General features: G+C 29.5%; 2 protein-coding genes across 2 annotated transcripts; both read right to left on the reverse strand.

Moving 5' to 3' along the window:
• Positions 1–323: 323 nt before the first annotated feature.
• Positions 324–16183, reverse strand: LOC108772112 (uncharacterized). Its single transcript, XM_018537566.1, has 27 exons — positions 15982–16183; positions 15129–15567; positions 14869–15016; positions 14488–14761; positions 13965–14135; positions 13803–13900; positions 13573–13707; positions 13198–13496; positions 13051–13136; positions 12842–12966; positions 11821–12033; positions 11504–11738; positions 11282–11414; positions 10824–11198; positions 5233–5477; positions 3963–4398; positions 3684–3831; positions 3316–3589; positions 2848–2945; positions 2623–2757; positions 2231–2529; positions 2083–2168; positions 1869–1993; positions 1478–1690; positions 1173–1407; positions 953–1085; positions 324–846 (listed from the first exon to the last, which is right to left on the reverse strand). The coding sequence occupies exons 1-27, from the start codon at positions 16181–16183 to the stop codon at positions 462–464; spliced, it is 5745 nt and encodes a 1914-aa protein (XP_018393068.1). The 3' UTR covers positions 324–461.
• Positions 16184–24846: 8663 nt separating this feature from the next.
• LOC108772119 (acyl-CoA Delta(11) desaturase) lies at positions 24847–27265 on the reverse strand. The gene is made up of 5 exons (XM_018537574.1): positions 27013–27265; positions 26650–26780; positions 26070–26275; positions 25710–25892; positions 24847–25210 (listed from the first exon to the last, which is right to left on the reverse strand). Exons 1-5 carry the CDS (start codon positions 27263–27265, stop codon positions 24847–24849), a joined length of 1137 nt encoding a protein of 378 aa, XP_018393076.1.
• Positions 27266–27782: the final 517 nt, after the last annotated feature.

A 27782-nucleotide genomic window follows, 5' to 3' on the forward strand; every position in this document is an offset into this window, starting at 1 on the left:
TATATTTATAATCGCAAAATTATATTTCTATAAAATTGTATATATTTCAGTATCAAGATTTATAAATGCGTTGCATAAAAGGCATATGCTTCGCATAAATGCATATTGGTACTTCATATTTAACATATCTGATAACTTTTTTCACAATTACTAATTACATGACAGAATAAATTTGATCACACACAATGCAATTTTAGCGTATTAAATACAGTTTTCTTGTTCACTGTACTTTGCAGGAAAATTTGATGTTTTTATTTGTAATAGTTTCATTTTCTTTATAGTAATTAACATACAAAAATCACAATTAGTTATTTTCAGGCTGTCATGATTTTCAGCAGTTGATGCATCGAGTATTAAAATTAAAAAAGTTGTCTTCATGCATAACTGTTAAAAATCGGTGTGTATTAAGTCTTCCTTCCTTTTTAACTATCTTGTATATCAAAATACTTTTGTTGGTACGTTTAACGGGTTTTATTAAATGGCCAGTTTTCTGAAAACCATTTATCAAATTTTTTGATATTTTTAGCAAGCCACCTGATATTCTTCGAGACTGTCTCGAGAGTTTTAGCTCGACCGTCCGCACCGGCACCGGCTTCAGGATATTTTTCAAAGAAAGCTTTTATCTCGTCTAGTTTCGTTTGTGTAGCGAAGGAACTTGTAATGGATGGTATAAGATCACCAAGATATCGATCATTCAACGTGTATCTGTTCACTAAGAATTCCCAGTTCTCGCGCACCCAATCCCATACTAACAATGTACCGTCGGGATTTTTGGAAATCATAATCAAGCATTTCAAGAAATCTTGAGCACGGACAAATCTTTCATCAGTTGCTCTGATAATATACCTAAAAAAAAAATTATATTGTATTTTGGTTTTTTTTTAAATTATATTATTTGACTTTTAATAAAAAATGTGTTATAAAAATTGTTGTAAGTAAATTTAATACTCACTCCTTTAAAACGTCGGTGGATTTTATTCCTGCTAATCCTGCCATTATTTTATTTTTCTCGCCAGGATCAGTCTCGTCTTTAAATCTTTCAAACATGATACTCCATTCGCTTGCATCAGAATGATAGCGCATACCTAATAAAAGATTTTGCGCATTCCATTAAAATTTCTTAACACTCAAATAATATATAGGAAATGAATGATTCTATTAGATAGACTAACCATAGTAATAAACCAATTCGCGAACATCAGGATGCTGCGGCTTCTCCTCTATCAGCCATTCCTTAAAAAGCTCTCCGGCTCTTTTCAAGCATTCAGATGAACCCATTGCACAAGCCAATTCAATTACTGTTGGTCGCACTCTATTATCAATGTGCGATACGTCTTCTTCAATTGTGTCATCAACGTCCCAAGTTACATCCTTGTAAATGGTGTCTACCAATATCGAGACGAAGTACTAAAATGAATTATATAAAAATAATATTTGCAACGGCACAGTAATTTTTAACGCTTTTGATTGACATTACCTTAAACGTGTTCGCAATAAATGGCTCAGTCGAGGAAGTTAACAGAATATACATCGTTATCAGTTTCGACTTTGCAACCGCCCATGGAAGAGAATGATACTCCTCGGTGAGATACATACTTATATTCAACACGGTATCGTATTCGATCTCACCGGCCTCAGCTAAACTAAACATATCATCCAAAAGATTTGCTCGATCCAACATTGATATTCTCTGTAATACAAAGAAAAGAAAAGTATATGTAATAAAAAAACTTTCGAAGATATTAAAAATAATTTGTTAATTTGTAAGTCATAGTTTTTATTTAACGTTTGCATTAAATTATAACATTATATATATATATTGAATAATATATATTATATAATAACATAAAAATTACATAATGCTTTACCGTATGGTGGGACCGAAGTAGTTCACTGAATGTTTCCCATTCTTCGTTATAATTAATTCGATAGAAACCAACTTGACCAGCATTTAATTTACACCACTTCGTACGTTCGTCGACTTCGATCATCACTGTAAAATATAAAATTTTACAAGAGAAAATAAGGAAATGATAATAATTCGTGCAAAAAGATTGTAAATTATGTGATTAAAATTCAAACCTTCATTTGCATCCTTATCAAACCATACAAGAGTAGGTACTTCGTTTCTATTAGTGATATAAACAATAGGTATGGTCCATCGATATCTGAAAGATGTAACATAATTTTGAAATAAGATAGTCGATTAGTATTTCCAAGATAAACTCACCCATAAGTAGATTTTGAAGGATCGGATTTGGCATCTTGATCGTCTAAAAATCGTTTCTGGGTTAATACATATTTGTTTTCAAACTTTTTCACATTAATAACAGGGAAGCCTTCTTGTCGAGTCCAAGTATCCATTATAGCTGTTACATTTAATTTGTTTCCAACCGCATCTTGTAAAACCTCAAAGAGATCAGCTGTCTCTGCGTTCTCATAGGCAAACTTATTCAAATAGGTACTAATAGCACTGAAGAAGACATCAGATCCGAAAAAATTTTCCATCATACGGATTATAGATGCTCCCTACAATAGATAGTTTGAGTACATAAATGAAACAATATGAAATTAATAAAAAATGCAAAAATGATTATCAAACAATGTACTGTACTCACGTACCTTTTTATAAGATATTCCATCAAAGAATGATGTAATATCATCTGCATTTTGGACATTATGAACTATAGGATGAGAGCTCAATTTTGAGTCAGGAACGAAGACATTCTGCATTACCTCAACAGGAAATGCTTCCATCTAAAAACAGCATTAGATATTATACATACGTGTAATATCATATTTTAAACATTTATGTCAATCATTTAATTAGATTATTAAAAAACTAACATATCCCTGATTTGGTAGAATCGCATCTGAACATTTAGATGCCATGAATGTAGCAAAACCTTCGTTGAGCCATAAATCATTCCACCACTTCATGGTGACTAAAAAAAGAAACTTACGTTTTCTTACGTATTTATTAATCCACAGTTGATTGGTATAAAATATTTACCGAGATTTCCAAACCACATATGTGCTAATTCGTGACAGATTACATTAATGACATCGCGCTTATCATAAATGGAGTTACTACTGTTATCATAAAGCATTCTTGTTTCCCTATAAGTCACTAAACCCCAATTCTCCATAGCGCCGGATATAAAATCGGGAATGCCAGCCATATCTGTATAAATAAATAAATAGATAAAGTTTATATATAGAATAAATCTATCCAGATCATTAAACATATATGATAAATTTAATTTTATTTCAATCACTTATTCGTTTTTTTGTATATCATTCTTGCATATTTACCGAGTTTTGGTAATGGATAATCAATTTTGAATAAGTTTATGTAATATTCGACAGCTTTCACGCCAATATCCAAAGCAAAATCTCTTTTCTCCTTCGATTGCAGTCTTGTGGTATAGACAGTGATCGGAAATTTTCGATCATTTAAGCCGTTTGCCATTCTACTTGTGCCAACAAAGTCACTGATAATAAAACAAGCCAAATATGTGGACATAGGTACAGTTTTTGCGAAAGTCACTGTTGCTAGATCATGTTCCGGTGTATGTAATTGTGTACTCTACAAAAAATGAATTCTCGATAAACTCTTTAATAGTTTTATAGTATTTCGAAAGAAATAGCAATTATTATACAGCAAAAAATTATTTGAATACCTTTATATTCATATTGGATAAGGCACTGTAGCAGTCATTCATAGGATGAACCAGTTTTATCGAAAATTCCGCCTTAAAATTGGGTTCATCGAAACATGGAAAAGCTTGTCTAGCATAAGTTGGCTCAAATTTGGTAGTCGCAATGTACCTAATGATTTAAAAAATGTACGGAATACATGTATTATAATTTATTTTACTATATTAGCGAATAGAAAAATTAATCAATTTTATTACAAAGTTTGTGTATTTCTTATTAGTAGAATAAAAAATTTATATTACCTAGTTTCTTTAATTTTATCATTTTTATATTGATATTTGCTATTATAAAATCCGACTATTTTGTCCTTGAGACTTCCATCAAATTCTAGGCTCAGATTATATAATCCGGATTTAATATCGTTTTCAGTTGTTATGATAAATATTTCATATTTAGTAGGCTTGCTGACGGAAGAAATATTAATTTCATAGTCTTCATCTAGTCCGTACGTTATTAATTTTACAGATGTAATATTGAGATCTTTTTGATGTAGAGCTATGGACGTTCTGTTGTTGTCTTGCTTAACATCAATGAGGATGGTCACCTTTCCGGAAAATGTGCCTTCTTTAACCTTCGGATGCAAGTACAGGTCATAATGGATAGGTACGACTTCTTTTGGCAATCTGAAGTTTTCATCGGGATTAAACATTGTTGTATATGCCTCTGGTCTATTCGAATCTACAAACAAAATTAATATCTGTAACTTTAGTTATCTTTAGTTATCTATAAATAATTATAATTTATCGTTGTACACAGATAAATCCTAAAGCAGCAGTCTTTACTCTGACAGATATCGCATTTGATTGATCTTACATGATGATGTAAGCAATAAGGGAATAAAATACTGGCTACTATTCCGTAATATAGGTTGAAAATAAAATTTAGCTACTGTTCGATTCAGCCCAAAACTTTAAGGAGAGCTATAACCAAGTCGAAGCGAAAATTAATCCGAACAAAATATTTTTGGAAAGTGATGTGTTATTTTTAATGGGCAATAATATAGTAAAATAATATTTGCATTATACTGCAAATATTATTTTAAATAAAATATTATTAATAAAATTTACTATTATTATTTTTTAAAGAAGTATATAAACAAATCTATCTTCAGTAATAAAGCAATTTCTTTATTTTTCAAAAATAGACTTCAACAAATTTTAAAATATTGGAAAATGCTCTATTTTGCTGTATCTCAAGAGAACATTATCTATAAAGGAACTTTTAAATCTACCGCCAAGCAATCATGAAACTCGTGTCAGACAGAAGCTTGTCACTTTGCCGACTGTGTTGACAAAATGATAACTCATTGATTAAATTTTCATTAAATGTACAAATATATATTCCAATTTGTATTTCGCGTTTTGTCTTTTTCTCATGATACAATTTTTTTTAGAAACTGTGGATCTGAGACGTGATTAATACACATTATTACGTATAATACAAGAGCAATTTTTGATCGTGGAAACTATTCCACTGTGTCACTAATATTAGTTGAATTTTTCGTTCTCTCACTGTGTCGACTGTTGCTCGCTGCCTCGACAGTCTGGTCCAGCAGAACGACTAATATTGCCAGACAAGTGCAGATTAAACTCAAGATAAAGCAGGCACCGCAGGTAAAACAGAGGAGAGCGGAAATGGTATTGTTATTACAAAGTGGCTCCGATATCTTTGCTGGTGTTGAATTGAGACGAAGAGCGCCGCCTTTCGGTCGGCTTTCGACTTTGTTGTTGCCCATTATTGAGAGACATACAACGAAGGAAAACCGAATAATTTAATTTAGTATCCTTCAGAAGTTCCTTACACAAGATGTAAAGATGATCAAATATCTATAAAAAAAAATTTGATAATTGTAAAATAAACAAGTTGAAAATAGCTGTTCATAATATAAAAAATGAACATAAAGTTTTTATATTTTTTAAAATGGATAAAAAATCAAACGAAAATACATTTAACTAATATTAATGTAAAATATTAAATAAATATTTGAAAATTATTTTTTAGTTATTGTCCTATGTCCTATTGTTTACGTAAAGTTGCCCTGTGTCACGACGATGATACTACCTGTTAACATTTGTACTACGACGCTCGAGTAAGAAGATAGTATAGTATGTACAACATTCTGGGTTTTTATCATTTGAAATACAATTACTAATAATTAATATTCAGCAGCCCGCATGTGCAATTGACTTTTGAAATTTACGATATGTAAGTGTATTGAGGCGACAACAAAATGATATATTGTGAAGCAAACATTTCGTATTACTTATTCATTTTAAACAGAATACAAGAATTATCTATAATATTATCTATTTTTAAATCACTATTTATTACAATAAAACTCATTTTCTTAACTTGGTGTTTAGAATTCAATAAATCTCGCATTGTGCATTATAAATTTAAATTTAATTTACCTTTGTAATTTACCTTTTTTAAATGATTTTTTCATTAGCAGAACTGGTGCGCATTCGGTGTTGTTTAAAAATCGTTGTGTGTAAATCGATAATATACACTACTCAAAAGAATTAAAGGATCACTCGTTCCACCCTACAAAAATAGGCAAATTTCGAGATTGTTCGATTTCGAGAAGTTATTCTATCTCAAAATTTATCTATTTTTGCAGGGTGGAACAAGTGATCCTTCTTTGAGTAGTGTTGAATTAAACCGCGAAATTCTTAGTACATTTTATTGTTATTTGATACAATATACATTACGCATTTTATCAGTTGAGACATCTCACTTTTATATATTCAGATTACATTTATTATCCCTGTACTAGAGACTCTACTAAAAAATTCCTAACATCTATCTTCATCTATCGAGTAAATGCCAAACCATTACGCGCATAATTACCCCACTTTCCCCATTTATAGCGAGTAGGATCCATTCTGTAATTGTAAAAGTAACAATAAAACTAACCGATTAAATATTTTTTCCATATACATGATTGATAAACACGTATGCTACAATTCAACAATCAAATTTTCTCCGAAATGTCATAATACATTAGAACGGTTGCAACATTTTCTTTCGATGAGTTTCAAAATGGAGATTGCTTGCCGAGCGATTGGTTCTTACTTACGAGTATAGATTTAACATTTACGTAAATCCTGTCCAAAAGCAAGGTTGAGTTTTAAAATTCATTTTAAAAAAAGTTTTGCAACCGTTCTGTTCACAACAGTACATATATCGAAGATTTTTTTCGTATAATGATGCCATCATCAAAATTTGTGTATTAGGATATATTGGAGTAAAATAGGCTAAAAGTTATTCCAATTTATTATGTTCTACTTTACTTTAAAAATTCTAATGTACTTACATATACAAATTCCGACGACATCATATTCAGCATAAATCTCCCTAGTACTATGTACTAGTATAATACATACACTTTTCAAAAAGAAAAAAATTATTTTTTTCATTAAACTGTATAATTATATAAAGTAATTCAAAATTCAAAAAATTAGTCGTGCAATTCTAAATTAAAATTTATTAAAAAATTCTTGACTTATATTTTATATGCTGTAGACTTGTAGACTATAAAAATAAGGTCTTGTTATGCCGTAAAAATATTGAAAATGGTTACAAATATTTCACCTCAATTTATTCAATATTCTGGCGTGCTACGAAAATTTTACCAACATTGTATTTAGTACGATAAAGATCTTTGGGGAATGGTATTTTGAAGGGAAAAAAGTGACTTTTTGTCGAACACGATGTAACTGATCAAAATGGGTCTTTGTGCTCCAATTTTACGTGACGTAGGCAGCATCTATATGAGCTTAATGTGGGTAATAAATGACGATACAAACTCTCTCGGTGACTTGTTAGAAATAAATTATTGCAGTTAAAAGGTACATGCGCCACAGTCCACTGCACTCGGTATGTGAGATAAATTAATATGTGGCGCACTATCTATAGAATGCACACGTGTTCTGTCGCGCATATAAACTTCAATTATGAAATATAAGATTTGTTGAATCATTTCTTCATAATACTATTACGAATTAGTTGAAAATTTGAATTTTATATAAATAATAAGTGTACAATTTTATTACAAAAAAATATATTATTATTATTATTAATGTAGCAGAATTTATAAGTGAAAATTTTATTCAATCGAAGTCAGGGTATTGCACTACTGTGTTTTATATTTAATTATATATAATTATATAAAATTAAATATAATTACATATAAAAATAATATATTTTATATATATAAAATTATATATATATATATATATAATTTTCATTGGGTAGTTCAAAACAAATTGTATTCTGAAGATAGTAATATTGTCTAACAGTATAAATAAAACTGCGAAATATAATAAAACTCACCTTGCTCGTTCTAGGACACTTTCTAGGACACGTAACTTTCGTATTCGGATTAATTCATCAACACGTTACCCGCATATCGAGTGACAAGCTGATTACTATATGAAATACAAATGAGAATATGCAATCCCTCGTAGAGTTTTTATAGCAAATGTTTTTATCTCTGTGCGTCTGGAAAATTTCCATGCTACATAAAATTTTCCAATCTACCCGATTGACAATAATCCTGTTGCTTTTAGTAGCATTATTTCTATTAACTCTCTTTCGTTTTTGTTCTTTGATTTCACGTCTCTTTCGACAAAGTCAAGGTAATCACAATTTGTTGTGTTGATATTATAAAAATTTTAATAGAATTCTGAAAAGTAAAATATGTTACAGTCATATAGTTATTTATAAAAAGTAATCAGTTTTACTTTTCAGTTATTTTTCTATTAATTTTTAGAAATTTTTTTTGCATTGCTATTTTAAGAATCTATACAAGAATCTTATATATTTATAGAATTACTAAATTATTTTACAGAGTGTGATGATTATCAGGAATAAATATTTTTAAATATGTTAAAAATTATTGTAAAATTTCTTAGTAATTTGTTTATTTCAAAAATTACTGTCAAAAATACTCAAAAATATTTCTCTAAAAGAAGTAATTCTTTTTTCTATACAAATAAATTACAAGAAGAAATGTAATTCTATCAATTGATAATATTTTCTAAAAAATATTTATTCCCTCTTTACAACAATGCGATACGTTCTATCACAAATGTCTCTGAGAGTTCTTTCGACTTTAACGATTTCATTTTCACATATCCTACTTATTTAAAAATAAAAGCACAGGAAAATACTCAGAATTCTCTATTCTCTCATTATTAATTATTATTTATTATTTGAAAATTATAAATATAATTATTTTTTTGGACAAATCATACATACTTTGTTTTCGTGTATATATTTGCTTCTCATAAGCTTTTTTGATGGACGTAAATTAAAATACAAGAAACACTACGCGAAGTACAAGAAATACGATAAAAAGTACTTAAACACAATACGAAGGAGACTCATAAATTAAACATTTTGTGGAACCGTATCTTAGTTAATCTATCATTCAATTTCACTTCTCGATCTCCTTCTTGCTCGATTATCCGAGAGAAACTGCGCGTTTAAGTGCTGTTGGTGACGATATGCAAGAGCCGAACCTCTGACGAAAATCGTTCTTAATTGGATATTACACAATGTCGGTGACAGCCGACTTGCATTCAAATTCGCTAGCAAAATTGACTTGAATTAACCGTTGCGTACACATAAGCGTTCATTAACATTCGTCGAAATTGATGTAATTAACGACTCCCACCCTTCTGCTTACGAGGCGAAGCTAATAAGTAGAGCGTATTCATATCGTATTTTTGAAAGTATAATTAGGAACGCTTTCATTCATATCGTCGCATATAAGATTAATTTATATAGATATGTGTGAATGATTTCTAGTACAATTAAAATATATTTTTAATTTTTTCATTGTAGTCTTCTATAATACTTCTTAATATTATAAAATATGTTTATATAAATTTATAGAAACATGTAAAGCAAGAACTCTTAAAGTTGGACGTTATTCTTGAATTCTTATAATCTAAGTACATTAAAAATATTAATTTAAAAATAATAGTTATGTAATACAAACGGACTAGTAAAATCTTTGTTCACTAAACGATTTTATCTTGTCCAGAATGTTCATCACATCTTTTTTCTTCAAAATAGCGCTTTTACCGTATATATTTATTTTGCGTTTTAGAATATAATAAGATAGATTTTTGATATATAAGTTTTGTACATCTGAAGAGAATTGAATTATATAGCTGAAACATGTGATATTAATTTGTAGATTTGGTAAAATAAAGTTTATTTTTTGATTATATCATAGTATCTTAGTACTTTTATTTAAATATTTGATAAAATGTTCCTATTTATCTGACTCTTACTAGTCCTTTTGTATTACATAACTGTTATTATTAAAAATATAATTTAATTTATGCATCAAGTTTTGTGATTGGCTCTTATATATCTTGTACTATCTTTATTTATTTCAAATTCGTAGTGTCATATTTATTATTATCGTTTAGTATTATAAATTTTAAAGTCACCATGTTTTAGAAATATTTTAATTTTTAAACTATATAAGCAATAAAAATCTAATTTTTATCACAAAACTTATTCAAATATTGTATTTAATTTTTTCAAAATAAACAAGTTTAAAAAATACATCATATTCTTCTCCATAATGTTTTATTGATTACCAGCCATTTGAAAAATGCGATTAATCTTAAAATAGATCCAATGTTTACGAATTTTCAAACCTTGCGTGTTGTGTGAGACAAAAAATTTACATTTAAAGATAATAATCACTGATTAACAATAAAATGTAATATATATGATCAAAACTGCCTTTATATATATTTAGCATATTTGCAGGTAATTATTAATATGATAATTGTGTGACTAGATCAAAAGATCGCAGTGTAATTTTAACGTTTTGAATAATTTCCTTGAAGACCATATTTTGTAAAAATGATGTTTCTTTTGTGACAATGTTTTTTGTAATAACATACAAAATCACGATTATCTTCAGGCTATTAGTTAACTTTCAATAATTGAAGCATATCATATCAAAATTTAAGAAAAATTTGTCTTTAAGTATATAATTGTTAAAAATTAATGTGTTAAGTCTTTTATCTTTTTCAACTGTCTTATATACTGTTTTTTTGTACATTTAATAGAACTTATTAATCGGCCAGTTTTTTAAGAACCACTTATCAATTATTTTAGCATTTTTAGCGATCCATTTGATATTTTTTGATACTATCTCGAGAGTTCTGGCTCGACTGGCAGCACCGGCACCAGCTTCAGAATATTTCTCGAAGAAGGCTTTTATCTCATCTAGTCTACTTTGTGTAGCGAAAGAACGTGTAATAGATGGTATAAGTTGACCAAGATAACGATCATTTAGACTGTATCTGTTCACCAAAAATTCCCAGTTTTCGCGTACCCAGTCCCATACTAACGATGTACCATCGGGATTTCTGGAAATCACAATCAAGCAATTCAAGAAATCTTGAGTGCGAACATATTTCTCATCAACTGCTCTGGAAATATATCTAAAAAAGAATAGATATTATCATTTAATTTTTATTAAAAAATGTATTTTAAGAATTGTCGATTCACTGGATTCAATACTAACTCCTGTAGGACCTTAGTAGAGTTTATGCCTGCTAACCCCATCATTATTTTATTCTTTTCACTGGGATCGATCTCGTCTTTAAATTTTTCAAACATAACATTCCAATCATTCTCATCTGAATGATAACGCATACCTAATGAAAGATTTTGCGTTCTATTAAAACTTCTTGATAATTAAATGATTTTAGGGGGGGGAATGAATATTTATATTAGATAGACCAACCATAGTAATAAATCAATTCGCGAATATCAGGATGTTGCGGCTTATCTTCTATTAGCCATTCCTTAAAAAGCTCTCCGACTCTTTTCAGGCAGTCAGGCGAACCCATTGCGCAAGTCAATTCGATCACCATCGATCGCAGTGTTCTGTCCATGTGTGTTAATGGCATAACTTCAGTCATATTATCAATCCAAATGACATTTTTGTAAGCGGTGTCTAGCAATATTAATATGAAAGACTGAAAAATGTATTATATACATTCAAAAAATAATATTCATAACGGTATTAAAAAATTTTTAACGATTTAATTAATATATTGCCTGAAATTTGTCTGCAATATTTGGTTCAGATGAAGAAGTTAATAGAGTATACATTGTCATCAATTTTGATTTCGCAACCGCCCATGGAAGAGCGTGATTTTCCTTGATAAGATATACACTTATATCCATTACAGTGTTATATTCAATCTCCCCCGCATCAGCTAAACTAAACATGTCACTCAAAAGATTCGCTCGATCCAATGAGGATATTCTCTGCAATAAAAAAAAGAGTAGGTATAATACACTGCTCAACAAAATTAAAGTATCATCTGTTCCACCCTGCAAAAATAGGCAAATTTAGAGATAGAATAATTTCATAAAAAATCATCGTATCGAGATATTTTTAAAGCTTGAAATCTTTACTTTTCAGAACAGTTATTTAAGAAACAGTCTTGCCGATATTTCATGAAGTTACACAAACAAAAATGAAGATGCATCAAATCTTGAAATTTTATACAAAATTTGTGAGATTGCACGGCGCGAATTAAAAATTGTGTACAAATAATGCGATTTATTTTCGAAAAATTGAATCTTTACCTTTAACTTGCTTTTTTCTGACTTTTGTGAGATTTTTTTCATTGAGTTATTCAATGTTAAAATAAAAATGACCTTTTTTGTTTCAAACCGCATTTGCGAACAATTTTTAGTTCGCGCCGTAGAATTTCTCAAATTTTGTAAAAAATTTTGCCGTTTAACGCATTTTTATTTATGTTTATGTAACTTCACGAAATATCAGTAAAATTGTTTTTTTTTTTTAAGTATCGGTTTGAAAAGTAAAATTTTCAAGCTTTAAGATACTTTTTCAAACATTTTGATACAATGATTTTTGACGAAGTTATTTTATCTAGAAATTTGCCTCCTTTTTTTGCAAGATGAAACAGGTGATGCTTTAATTTTGTTGAATAGTGTAAGTAAATTTTTAAGAAGAATATTAATTAAGAAGTGAGAATAATGTATTAATCGATAAAGTAATAATTTTTTGGTTATAATACTTGCGTTAACGCAAAAATTGCAATTTTACCGTGTGATGAGAATGAAGCAGGTCCTTGAAAGTTTTCCATTCCTTTTTGTAATTAACTTGATAAAAGCCAACTTGACCTGCATTTAATTTAATCCATTTGGTACGTCTGTTGACCTTAATCACCACTGTAAAATATAAAGTTTTACAAAAAAGAGTAAAATAAACGTAAAAACAATTCGTAAAAATTATTGTAAATTATGAAATCAAACCTTTGTTTGAATTCCTGTCAAACCATACAAGAGTAGGTTTCTTGTTTCTGTTAGTGATATAAGTGATGGGTATGGTCCATCGATATCTGAAAGATGTGATAATTTTGAAATAAGTTTTATCGATTAATACGAAATAAAGTAACTTACCCATAATTTGATTTTGAAGGATCAGATTTGGCATCTGGATCGTCCAAAAATCGTTTCTGGGTTAATACAAATTTATTTGCAGACTTTTTTACATTAATAACTGGGAAGCCTTCTTGTCGAGTCCAAGTGTCCATTACGTCTGTTACGTTTAATTTGTTTCCAACGGCATCTTGCAAAACGTCGAAGAGGTTTTCGGTCTCTGCATTTTCATAGGCATACTTATTCAAATAGGTATTAATTGCACTAAAGAAAACATCAGATCCAAAGAAATTTTCCATCATGCGGATTACAGATGCACCCTAAAATAGATAGTGGTTTAAGTATATCAATGAAATAAAACAATTATTACAAAAACAAGGTATTAAATTTGCGTACTTTTTGATAAGATATATCATCAAAGAATGATGCAATATCATCTGTATTTTGAATATTATTAATGATAGGATGAGAGCTTAATTTTGAATCGGAAACAAATACATTCTGCATTACTTGAACAGGGAATTCCTCCATCTAAAAATAATATTTATATATTATTAAAATATATTTATCATATATTCAATTGTTACATTAATGTATGATTATATCATTATTAGGAATTAACTAACATATCCCTGGTTTGGTACAATCGCGTCTGAACATTTATAAGCCATGAATGTAGCGAAACCTTCATTAAGCCATATATCGTTCCACCAATTTACAGTAACTGAAAAAAGTATATCTTGCGTTTTCATGAATCCACACTTAATTGACATATGATATATATTTACCGAGATTTCCAAACCACATGTGTGCTATTTCGTGGCAGATTACGTTAATTACTGCGCGCTTATCATAAATGGAGTTATTACGGTCATTATAAATCAACCGTGTTTCTCTGTAAGTCACTAAGCCCCAATTTTCCATAGCACCGGACTTAAAATCGGGAATCCCAACCATATCTGCATAACAGATAAAGTTTTATATGTATTTATATGTATTTAAGAATTTAATAAATTTATTGAGAATTTTAAACTTATATAACAAATTTTATCTGTATTTCAATTAATAATTTTTTTTGTTATCTATTAGGTGTACAAATTAGTTCGGTCTGATTTTTGTGTTCAAAAATACATTTATTTCAAAACAAAATGAATGAACAAATTAATTATTGTCCATCGCTGGTTACTACTTTTTCCCATCTCTCAGGAAATTTCGAATTCCATCTCGAAAAAATGACTCGTCTTTGGAGGCGATCATCTTTTGGAAAACGGACCGAACTAATTTGTACTCCCAATATTGTTGTATATTTACCGAGTTTTGGTAATGGATAATCAATTTTGAATAAGTTTATATAATATTCGAAAGCTTTCACGCCAATATCCACTGCGAAATCTCTGTTCTCCTTTGACTGAAGTCTTGTGGTATAAACACTAATTGGAAATTCTCGCCCATCTAAGTTCTTCACCATTTTACTTGTACTGACAAAGTCACTAATAATAAAAGCAACTAGGTATGTGGACATACGTACAGTTTTTGCAAAGGTTACTGTTGCTAAATTACGTTCTGGTGTATGCTCCTGCGTATTCTAAAACAAAAAATAATTCCTCAATAAACTGTTCAATAGTTTAATTGTTTAATATAAATTTTCGGAAGAAACGATAATTTTTTAATTGCCGAAAATTATCCGCATACTTTTATATTCATATTGGACAAAACATGGTAGCCATCATCCATAGGACAAACTAGTTTTATCGAAAATGTTGCCTTGAAATGGGGTTCATCGAAACACGGGAAAGCTTTTCTAGCATAAGTTGGCTGAAACTGAGTAGTTCCAATGTATCTGTTGATTAAAAAACGTACAAACTTATAATTTTGCCACGGAATAAAAAATATATTAAATTTATCACAAAATTTGTGTATTATTTATTTGTAAAATAGTTAATTTATATTACCTGATTTCATTAATTTCATCACTTATATACTGATATGTGCTGGAATAAAATCCGTCTATTTTGTCTTTTAGACTTCCGTCAAATTCTAGGCTCAAGTTATATAATCCAGATTTAATATCGTTTTCAGTTGTTATGATAAATATTTCATATTTAGTAGGCTTGCTGACGGAAGAAATATTAATTTCATAGTCTTCATTCAAATCGTACATTATTAATTTTGCAGATTTGACGTTAAGATTCTTTTGATGGAGAGCTATGAATTTCTTGTTGTAGTCCTGTGTGACATTAATGAGAATGGTCACCTTTCCGGAAAATGTACCCTCTTTAAGCTTTGGATACAAATAAATATCGTAATGGAGAGGTATGACTTCTTTCGGTAATATAAAGCTTTCATCGGGATCAAACAATGTTGAGTATGCATCATCTGGTCTATTCGAATCTGCAAACAAAATTATAATCTACAATTAATAATTATCTATAATTATCTAAATTATCTATATATTATATAATAATTATCTATACATATATTATATAAAAAATGTTTAAATCTACCGCCAAAAAATCACGAAAATTCGTGTGATATACTCAAGAAGCTTGTCACGTTGCCGGCTGCGTTGACAAAGTGCAAAACATGTGGAGTAATAAACTTTCGTTAAACGCACTATAAATGCATCCTGATTTATATTTTAGAAGCGATTTTATAATTTCTTTTGCGAAATAATCTCTTTTTTTTCCAAACTTATGGATTTACGACGTAATCAGTAAACATGGCACATTATTAATGCAGGAGCAATTTTTGACTAATTACTCCACTTGATACTGACAACAATTGAAGTTTTACATATGTTCTTACCATGTTGATCGCAACTTGTTGCCTCGACGATAGTTTGATTTAGTAGTACGATTAATGTTGCCAGATAGATGCAAATTAAACTCAAGTTAATGCAGGCGCTGTAAGAGTTGCTACATCGAAGTGACTCCAATTTCGTTGCTGATGCTGCATCGAAGTAAGGTGCGCCGCCTTTCGGTCGGCTTTCGACTTTGATGTTGCCCATTGTTAAGGTGCATACAACGAGGGAACCCGCGTAATTTAATTTACTATCCTCTGTAAGTTCTCAAATACTTCAAGTAAAACGTAAAGAATACGAATATCTGTAAAAGGAAAAGTCGATAAATTGCAAAATCAACGATGCTTCTTGTAAAGTTTTTAAATTTTTTAGAAATATGTTTCAAAAACAAACGACAATATGTGTAATTTTTTTTTAATTACAGCTTTAAAATGAAGTATAATATTTATAGTTGTGCAATTATTTATTTTATTACAAGTTGGGACTACTCTGTACATTTTGTTATTTATTTCATTTTAATTAAAATTACATTTAAAATAGTCGATCTGTAATCATAAAAACAACAATATCTACAATTATCTATATAGCACACTTTATTTCAGAGATTTTCCTGGAAACAGAGGAAAGTTCTCAGGACACTAGAATGCCTTTAAAACATCCTGCAGAACATTCCTTGGAGATCTGTGCTATACAAATATTCGATTGAATACTCTTTATTTTCTAATTTATTTACCTAATTTATTTGACACGCATAATTGGTAAATATGTGTATGATGAATCGAACGATCTGATCTTTGTGTTTCAATTTTACATGAGATTGCATCTATATGAGCTGAATATGCAATAAATATACGACAATACAAACTCTCTTGTCAAGAGACTCTTGATGATTTCTTTGAAATTAATTATTAAAGTTAATTATTAAAATTAAAAATTATTAGAAAATGTTCCACGCCACATTATGAAGTAGCGAATAAAGCCTACCTTGGCACGCTACCTCGTTTACGCTTTCTAAGACATGTAACTTTTATCTTTGGATTACTTCATCGACACGATTATTTTATCTACGCATATCAACAAGTTGTTCAACTCAGTTAAAGTACCAAATCTAATTGTGAGAATATGTAATTGCGGTATTTATAACAGATGTTCTTATCTCTGTGCGGATGAAAAATTTCCGTTCTACACAGAGAATTTCTCAATCTACTTGATTAACAAAAATCGACTACTTTTAACATCTGTTTCAACTCTATTATCCATCGGAATCATTTTTAACTAGGTCGATGTAATCATAATTTAATGCGATGATGCCGCAGACTTTTTAATTAGACTAATGATAATCAAATAATATTATGGGAGATAAGAAACATTCTTTTAGAGAGTCAATAAAGATACATTATGTATATTTCGGGTGTTTCAAATTATCCGTATCATCCTTTTATCTTCGCAGAATAACGTTCAATCAGAAAAGTGGTCGGACAAAAATTGTAGGATTTAAAAAGATCTATTTACTGATCTCCTATCAGTTTGACTTTGGGTGGCGTTACCAAGTCAAAGTTACGACAATTTTTTAAAATGGAAATCCCCATTAACGATCACCAGTCACAAGGCGAGGTTAATAAATAGAGATCTCCTACATCGTATTTTTGAAATTAGAAGCGCTTGATTCACTTATATTATCAAATTATGAGATTAAACAATATGGTCAATTTCATGTAAAATTAGAATTTTTTTACAATTTCTCCTTTTATATAATATATATTTATATAAATTTTTATTGTTTTAATTTATGATCATTGTTATCAAAGATTTTAATTTATACAATTCCAAAAGTAATCTCATATTATGGACTTTTAATATTAAAACCAAAAATAGAAACCAACAGGGTAAATAAGAGAAGAGTGCAGTATATAAAATAATGAAGCATAAAAAATTTTTTACAAAATAATTAAAAAAATTTTTACTTCTTTATTCCCCAAAATTTACGATATTATCGGTCATCCAAACAATTTGTACGTTATCACTATGGGGTTCTGTTTGTTGAAATACAAATTAGTGTGTGTATATCATCTGCTTGTCAAAATTGAGTTATCAATAAATTGTCAGATTGCACAGCATAAATCTGTTAACAATATATAAATTGTTAGTACTCAATAATAACTAAAATAATTTAAAATAGAAGAGTGACTTACTCTGACAAACACAGACACAGTCTTAAAGCTTTGGATCACAATTAATAAACATTGAAAACAAACAACATCGCAAACGTAATATAACCAAAAATATATATGTTGCGTTAGGGTGTTATATACATAACTGATCAATTTAATGGGGGATGCCCCATATCGGTCAACAGGATAAATATTTCAAAGAGAAATATAACCAAACATAAACAAAACACTTAAGAACCAATATAAATAAAATACTTAAAAACAGTTAAGTTAAATGATAGATACAGAAAATATAATTATGCGATAAAACCTATTTTACATCCATTAAAAGTAAATAAGTACAATGTAAGCCTTTAGTGTCAGAACGCAGGTTAAAATTATTTTTTTTCATATAAAATAAAAAATTTCATTATTGTTTTCGATCGCCACATTAATTCTACCATTTTGATAAACAATATTTAGCTTATTTTTTTATTCAACGTTTATATCGAAAAATTCGACCCACAGTGTAGTTGTGCTGGGTCGCGTACAAGAGTAAAGTATATTAAAGCAATTAATTAACGGGATCATTTTGGTCTCAAAATGTTTCTAGAATTATTTGCTCTAAGAATATCCAGAATCCGATATTTTGCTCATTGTTTAAGTCGAAAAATTCGACCCACAGTGTGGCTGTGCTGGGTCACGAACAAGAGTAAAGTACATTAAAGCAATCAATTGCCGGGATTATTTTGGTCTCAAAATGTTTCTAGAATTATTTGCTCTAAAAATATCCAGAATCCGATATTTTGCTCATCGTTTACGTCGAAAAATTCGTCCCACAGTGTGGCTGTGCTGGGTCGCGTACAAGAGTAAAGTATATTAAAGCAATCAATTGCCGGGATCATTTTGGTCTCAAAATGTTTCTAGAATTATTTGCTCTAAGAATATCCAGAATCCGATTTTTTTTGCTCATCGTTTACGTCGAAGGATTCGATCCACAGTGTGGCTGTGCTGATTTAAGACTAAAGTTGGCACGTCCATCCATTTTTCAAAGAAAAATAACTGCAAGTGAAAAATCAAGTACATATTCTTCAAGGGCTTTTTTTTGCTAATTTAAATTCTACTTCAAAAACACTAAAACCAAAATCCCCCTTATATTCCATCCGCCAGATTGACGAAAACAGATTTTAGAAGACTGAATCAAAACGCCATTTTGAACTTTCAAGTTTTAAATACGGATTCGTAACGAACGTCCCCAAAAACCACCTGTAACCAAATTTCAACAAAATCGAAGAATCTTAAAGATTTCAGTAACATTTCCGTCCGCCATATTAGATCAGCTATTTCGATCTTTCAATTTTTAAGTACGGATTCGTAACGAACGCCCCCTAAATCACCAATATACCTAATTTCACCAAAATCGAACAATCTTTAGGATTTACGTTAATTTTACGTCCACCATATTGAATCAACCAGTTCGAATTTTCAATTTTTGAGTTCAGATTCGTAATTATCGACCACGAATACCCCCGGATACGGAACCACATCAAAATCAGAGAATACCAACAGCCTCAACGAATAGAGGCTTCAAAAAAGCGTGACACGCCAATTTTAAGATAATGATGATGATATTAAGATTGTATCCAATTATTTAAGAGTGAATAAATTTAAGAACTACGAAATAATATCAAATTTAATGCTTTTTAAATAAAATTTACAAAGAGAGTCATTATATTTTTTAAAATGTTTTGAGAAAAAAAATAAAATTTGATGTTTGATTTTTCTCTCTAGGTAATGTTAATAGTACTGAAATGTCACGACTATGAGATTAAAATTTAATAAATACATACTTCAATATTTTATGTGCAAATAAAAAAATATAAAAGAAATAATAAAAAAATTTACTTATTTGTTCTATTTAACATAAAATTGTCAATACATGAGTCGTGATATTCGTAAAAAGTTATTACGTACTTTACGGATACATTTTGTGTATATATACATTTATGGTTACAAAGATCATAATTGCAAAGTATAATTACAATGAGTGCGTATACAGTTAATATACTTTACTTTTTTGTCACTTACAAGATTCAAAATCTACGATTCTATAACATTACTTTATAAATCTTTGCGATATATCCTTGTAGGATTGTGAAATATAGGTATGAATGATCTATTACGTATGTACATCCGGTAAATCTCATTGCAGGAATCGTAAAACAGTCACGTCCGACTCTCGGTAAACTGTCAAATGTCTGACCGAGGCTTATGCACACGAAGAAATATATCTTTATCACGATTTGCGAACACGTAACGCACGATGCCAAGTATGTAACACGGATAGGGCGAAAATCTAGAAACAACAGAAATTTCATAATATAGGATTACGTAAACTTATGTCGTAAAGGTGCGCCCGTTCTAGGAATATGCATGATTAAGCAAAGCAATTATTAGCACTTTACGGAGGATACACAATCCGTGCGATCTACGACGAGAGATAAATTGCAATTTCGTCACTCGGTACCTCGTGTTTGTGCTGCGCTCCTTGTAAAGTGAAACGTGGGATAGGACATTGACTCTCAAGTAATAGATAAGTAAATCGCATACGTAAGCAAACGTGATTAATCTGAGATTGTTATGTAACAATATATCTATGGAATACTATAATTCTTACATTAATCCATTATGTATTGTAAAGTAATGACAAGTACAACATGAAAACAGCATCGATATGTGATTTGTATCGATAACAATAATTTATTCATATAAATACAGCGTTAATATATACATATATATTTTATATACATATACATATATATATATATATCGATATAGTCTTAACAAAACCTACTTCGTGTAGAACTAGACCGTAACTATGACAAAGCGTCATTCGTTTTGACGTCTTAACTCTCATATTGTTAACCATATTATTTCCCCTACAAACTACACTTTTAAAGCTTATGGCTGTGCTTAAAAAAGAAAAGCGAAAAAAGGAAATCTATATCGATTACGCTACTCTTTTGAAATTTATGCTTAAAATAAAAAAAAATCGTGGCCTATCTTGCGCTTGAATTAGTTATAATCTACGAATCTTCTCTTGTGTCAAATGATCATTTCGGTCGCAATAAAAAAATCTAAACCATCACAGTAGATATAAATAGATTTGTATGTGGATAAGTATACATACGAGAGCACAAATTAGTACAGTTGTACTGATGGCAAGTATTTATGGTAATATAAATTCGCAAAAAAGTCTTGTAAAAAATATTATAATAAAAAGAGCAAAAACAGTTGTATAAAAATATCACTGTAAAAGACAGAATAAATTAAAAAATATTTCTGCCAAAACCTAAGTTCTTTTTGCAGTTACAAAATCATGCGATATTTTTTAAATATTTTTTAAATATATTGAAGTGATAAAATTTTCTAGTAAAACGCACTTCAAAATAATCAAAAACGAGCGAATATATTTTAACAATTTAATAGTATAAATATATAATAATAAGTCTTAAATTAATTTTAATGCTTAAGTGATTTGTTTGCAAGTTTAATCTCGATATCAAATAAAAATTTCTTTTAGATATCATATATATTTATTAATAAATTTGATTGGACGCAGTGCGCATTGTTGCACATTAAAGATGCCATATATAATTGATGTAAACAGAGATTAATTATAAATATACGCTGAAAATATTTACTAAATCTTAATACATATTTCTTTGAATAGTACTCAATATACTTAACAATAAATAAATATATTTATTCAATAAAAAAGTGATTAAAAATTAGTTAAATCTAATTAATGGTTTTTGTATCAAGTAAATATATAGTTTTACATTTAATAAATATTTACTTCAAGTTTTATAAACAAATATTTATTAAAATTTAGTTTTCTTTCAGAATTTAGAAACCGATTAAATTGTTTTAGTTATGTAATACGCTTTAGTATGTTCTTAGGTAAGCTATATTACTTTATAATTTTCAATATATATATTTCTTTACATTCAATATAATTCTTTTACATTCAAAATAAATTTGTTTACAATGATTTGAATATGTACCAATGTGTACTGTTGCGTCCAATCGAATTTGTTATTTCTTTAAAATATCGTATGCACAGAATGTTAAATAATAGACATAATTGATAGGAAAAAAATTGCTTATTCATTCTCAATCAGTTATTACCTACACACATCCTACATATATTATATTTATATTATTGTAAAACCTTATATAGAATATAAAGATTCACAAAAAATTATGTGACTGCTCGATTACTGAAAAAATTTATTCACTCGCAATTATTGTGCGATAGTGGTTTTTGTAATATAAACACCATTTAATCATTCGACATATTTGTTACGAATTGGTATAAGATGATATAGAATTTAATTATTATAATCATCACGCATTGCGCAATTAGTCTTACGCGTTCGAATAATGTGTTTTTATAACAATCGTTTTGTGCAATCGCTATTTGAGACTATGCGATCGAACTCGAATTTAATACACGGTGATTATTTACGGAAGACAGGCGCAATTCGGGTCCGTGCCGCGCAACATCAAATCGCTTGTTAATTATATAAGTAATAGTGATTCGATTACCATCGCGTCACCAATGAAGTTATGTCAGAGTTGATAGCCAATCGCCGATTTCTAATCGCATCCGCGTGTAATGCTTTTATATAATTTTGTGCGTAAAATTTTTTGACTTTTGAAATATTAATATCAAAATATTTATAATTATATGACAATGTGCGTGTATATATATGTATATGTATAATACATACACATTGTCATATATACATATATATACATACACTAAGAATGTTAATTTTATTCTATAATTATGAAAAATTAATAAATGGAAGAATAAAGTAAATTTACAATTTAAATTGAAAAATAATAGACTATATAGGTCACATACACACACAAGCTGGATGTTTATTGCTAAAATTTTATAATGATAAAATTTTATGATTGTAGTAAACAATAAAATAATTAATAATGTTTCATTGTTTATTACAATCACATAAATTTTAGCTACACCCAACTTGGCTTATAGCCCATTATTTGATTTTTAATCTAATTGAGCCTCAATGTCATTGTTCTTTTTAGTAAATTTATCATTTGTAAGATTGATTTTGGATATCTACTCGTATTTAAAATATATTTTTTAAGTTATGAAAGATTTATAGGTACTTCTATTTTTTAATTCTCGTAATAAATTAGTCTTGATTCATTATCATCACGTATTCCTAATAGAACGAGAAATGCGACTGGCGTGACTCGACAATGAAAGCGACACAATGCCACGGGGAACCTTTATCGTTGTTATATCGAGACAAATCGAGAAATATACTGTTTACTTGTGCATATGTGAACTACAGTTTTCATCTATGATTAAAAAACATTAAAACTAAATCGCTTTTCATATGTATGAATCTCCTATCGTTTTATTAATTTTTGCTTTTTACGAAGTGCGACAAATATTAATTTCAGGCTAATAGTGTCTAAAATTTATTAATTTGATTATTTGATATTATAACAGCATTAGAAATCGATAAAGATCGTGCTCTATTATGTTATAATTATTACGGAATTGACTTCGAGGTATCGAAACAGTTTCGATATAAACGCGGTAAGTCTAAGTGCATATAAACAGTCATTTAGAAGGCCACGAATGAATTTGATTCGTAATTCGTACGTAATTGATTGTACAGCACGCCAGCATTCTAATTCAGATCGTCGCTTGATTATTTCATATTCACGAGATTTCCCTTTATTCCCTAACGAGGTCGAACATTTTTCTAACAGATTTATTTCAAATAAGAGCACGCGCCTTTTATAGTCAAGATTTCCCGATTGAAAACTTTTGTTCGATCAAACCTGGAACTAATCGGTCTAAGAAGTCGCTGTTGCGCCTTAAGATTTTTGTCTCTTTATTGCAAGGTGATTGAACTCGCATGTTTCAATAACCAATTTGAAGAGAGGAACGATATAATAATGTAATGAGTAATATTATACAATAAACATTAATTGACGTCATTATACGATTGATCACTGTTCTTTGGGTGAATATATTCTTATCCGACAATGCACAACGAGGCTTTGTAACGTAGAGCGTGAACGCCCAACGAGTGTAATATATTCCTTATTGATAATATATATATATAAAGTACACACGGTGGCATTTTTTTCACGTTAATTTTATGAAATTTGTATAAGTATTTTAAAATCTGTAAAAAATGGTGATAATTGTAAAAGGTTAAATATCAAGTAATGAGATGAATATGATATTAAAATTACAAATTAAAATGGTTATCATAAATATTAACTTCAAAAAATGTATCTATTCAAAAACTAAATAAAAAACATTGTAATCACAGGCGCATCGTTTCCATCATTTGCATTCATATAAGAACTGTAAAAAAGAAAACAATTATAATTTTTAACAATTATTATCGTTGATGCATCGATCGTTATCAATGGAATATTAATAGTAATGTAATAAGTACTACACAGCTACAAAAAGAAATTATGATTTCTCACGATGTATAACAATATATTAAACCTTCAGATATAATCACCAAATTCATTAAGGAATTTACAATACCATCGTAAACCATAAACATCTGTCAGATGGCTACGTTTTGCGTAATTCCGACCAAGTGTAATGCCACATATAGAGGTTTTGGCGAATCGGAAGGATCCTCAATCGCCCTTATTAATGATTTCAGCCTCCTGCATATCTTCCAGTGCCATATCGGTATCGCCCCACCCCCATATAGCTTCCTCGTGCGAATGATGGTGCTCATCATGATCGTCCGTTCGCGCATATATCGAGCCGTCGCCCGTTCGAGCTGCGCGTTTCTTTATCATACTATATGCTACAGTCTTCAAATCATACGCCCAGCCAATCCAGGCGAAGAAATCAATGAAAGCGGTGGTAAAGTTTGTGCGATAGTTGCCCAATTCGGCAGCCTTGTAATCCCATGGAAACACGTGATGATAATTGTGCCAGCCTTCACCGAAAGCGCCAATGCCGACGCTGAGGCTGTCAGTGGGGCTAATGGTGCTGCGAAAAAGATAACGTTTTCCTTATCGATTTCCGTTTACATAGCTTTACAATTCGTGCAATAGGATAAATGACAAAAGCGGATCTTGCCTATTTGTCTTATCTTGCCTCTTTTTAGTGTTATTTACACTTCTAATGCATTACACTTTATACTGTTCATGTCAACCGAAAAACACTACGCTATTTTTCATATTTTTTACTATCTTTTTCCATGTTTTGTTTTGCTATATACTTATATTACATTTACGCTATTACGTTTAATATGTATATGCGCGTATTGTGTTGTTGTAGTATTGTGATATTAAAATAATGCTTATCCCAATCAAGTGTTGTGTTATATCAGCTATTAACTTATAGTTTTATTTTCGTATGCCTTGGTTTTCTATTTTTGTCTCTTTTAGTGCTTAGCAGTATATTTAATGCTTTTTATATTTAAATTTAATTGTAACCATCGCACGTAATAAAATAAATAAATTAATGAATTTTCAATAATACTCACTTGTCATACGGTTTCATGCCCCATATATGGGCTGCGGAATTCACTAACCAAGTCAGATTCAGTGAGAGTGTGTATCTGAAAAGGGTAGAATACCACGCGTACATAGGTTTCTCGTTCCAAAAGTGACATGGTACCCAGGTGGGAAGTAGGAAGCAAAAAACAGGCATTAGAACGATGTAAAGCCTGTAATACAAACAGATTTATTTTGAAGATCCTTGATTTTGATAAAGTTCATATTACTTAAGTGAACCTTCTTTTCTTAAAGAATTTCTTTAAAAAAAAAAAGAAGTAATGTCATTTGTAAAACGTCATCGATTGATATATGTATTTAAAATTATAAAAATAGTATCTTTGTCGTACCTGCGTTGCCAGACAACGACGGGATCCTTTTCGAGGTCGCTCATATCAATCGTCGCCCCCTTATTAATGACATCAGGGTGTTTTCGAACCAAAAGCCAACCCATGTGCGAAAAGAAAAAGCCTCTTTTTGCGTTATGCGGATCCGCATCCGTGTCCGTGAATTTGTGATGAACTCGATGATCTCTCACCCACTCATAAATATGATTCTATAAAACGTACATTAAATAATAAATATAAAATCATTCAAGAAATTTCTCTACAGAAAAATTAATTTTTCTCACAAACAATAAGTCATATATATATTTTAAACTAATTCTTTAAAAATATATTTACAATATATATTATTTTAAACTATATATATATAACTCTAAAACTTTTAGAGTAAATTGTTATTCTAAAAAATTAAATCTCACTTGTAAAAATTAAGCTACACTTTTTCAAGACTGACTCAGTTTTTATTCTTTAGAGTAAGATTTCACTTCAAAGAATTTAGAGAATACATACAAGACAATAAAATAAATATAAATTTATAATGATTGTTGTATGAATAAGTTGCTATATTCATTGTTGAGAGACTTACTTGGAAAGCCGTAGTTTGCAAGAGCATAAGAATGACTCTCATCGGCCATTTCGCTTTGTAAGCTCGATGAGCCCACAATCTGTGAGCACCTGCTGTAACACCGACAGCTGCGGAAATTGCAACTAATACACCTGAAAGAATAAATAAAATCAAGCTTGCCGACATAAAATTATGAGACTTATTTTCGTGAATAAAATACTTGCAATTATTATTTTATAAAGATTTATTAGTTAATGCTGTTAATATGATATGCGTTAATATGCTTTATATTATTTCTTCATAATTAATTAATGACAATTTATAAAACAATGCTCAAATCTTAAATCTTAAGTCTTAAAAGGTACATAAGTAAACAAAACGTACTCCAAAGGAATGTGTAAAATTTGGCAGCCGTTATTAAAATATACAATCCGTAAAGTGCACCGAGATGAAGATAGACAAAAGCTATCATGTTTCTCCAGACAATCTTCCACTGATACTTAGGCTTCGAGTTTTGTGCCTTTTGGATTGGTAATTTTTGCGTTATCGCCTTCTCTGCCGCTTTTTTTTGCGACACATCCTGCTGAGAAGCTTCAAGGAATAAAGTCGCTGAACTGCCGAATAAATTCGGCGCCATGTTGTTGAGATATCTATAACAAATATTTGCTTTCACAAATTTTCAAATTGAAGAAAGTGCTATATATTTGATAATATTTTAAAATGTTTATAGTATATGTTGAAAGAGAAAGAGAGAGAAAGCGGAGAATAAAAGAAAGATCAGTATGTTGCGTCGATCTGTGTTTCAATTTTCTTTAGTATCTAACTCAAGTAAGTTTAGTGTAACATTAAAAAAAAATTCTCCAAAAACTGATTAAAATTCAATTTCAAATAAGTTCTTCATATTAGAAAATAAATGAAAATTCAAGTTTTAGGTTTTAAGAGGTTCAAGTTTTATTCGATATATGAATAATTAATACATAAACTTTGAACATTGTTTTCGCGTTTTACAATACATTATGAAGATTGCGCATTAATTGTTGTTAATTACTGCTTTAAGTACTAATTGTTTATATGCCAGCAATTTTGTTAATTAAGTACATAATCTTATGTATTTAATTATCAAAATTTATAGAATAGCAATTAGTACTAGTAAA

The sequence above is a fragment of the Cyphomyrmex costatus genome, unplaced genomic scaffold, assembly GCF_001594065.2.
Source record: "Cyphomyrmex costatus isolate MS0001 unplaced genomic scaffold, Ccosl1.0 scaffold18, whole genome shotgun sequence".
In the NCBI taxonomy this organism is placed as follows: Eukaryota; Metazoa; Arthropoda; class Insecta; order Hymenoptera; family Formicidae; genus Cyphomyrmex; species Cyphomyrmex costatus.

Bases quoted from the DNA above. Each gene is read 5' to 3' on its own strand.
- LOC108772119 (XM_018537574.1), bottom strand. From the start codon at position 27,265: ATGGCGCCGAATTTATTCGGCAGTTCAGCGACTTTATTCCTTGAAGCT. The intron at 26,276-26,649 runs GTAAGTCTCTCA...TACGTTTTATAG, and splicing joins TGCAAACTACGGCTTTCCAA to AATCATATTTATGAGTGGGT. The intron at 25,893-26,069 runs GTACGACAAAGA...TTTGTATTACAG, and splicing joins GTCGTTGTCTGGCAACGCAG to GCTTTACATCGTTCTAATGC.
- LOC108772112 (XM_018537566.1), bottom strand. From the start codon at position 16,183: ATGGGCAACATCAAAGTCGAAAGCCGACCGAAAGGCGGCGCACCTTAC. The intron at 12,967-13,050 runs GTTTGATTTCAT...TATATTTTACAG, and splicing joins TGACAGGAATTCAAACAAAG to TGGTGATTAAGGTCAACAGA. The intron at 2,946-3,315 runs GTAAATATGCAA...TTCTTTTTTTAG, and splicing joins TTATCCATTACCAAAACTCG to TCACCATGAAGTGGTGGAAT.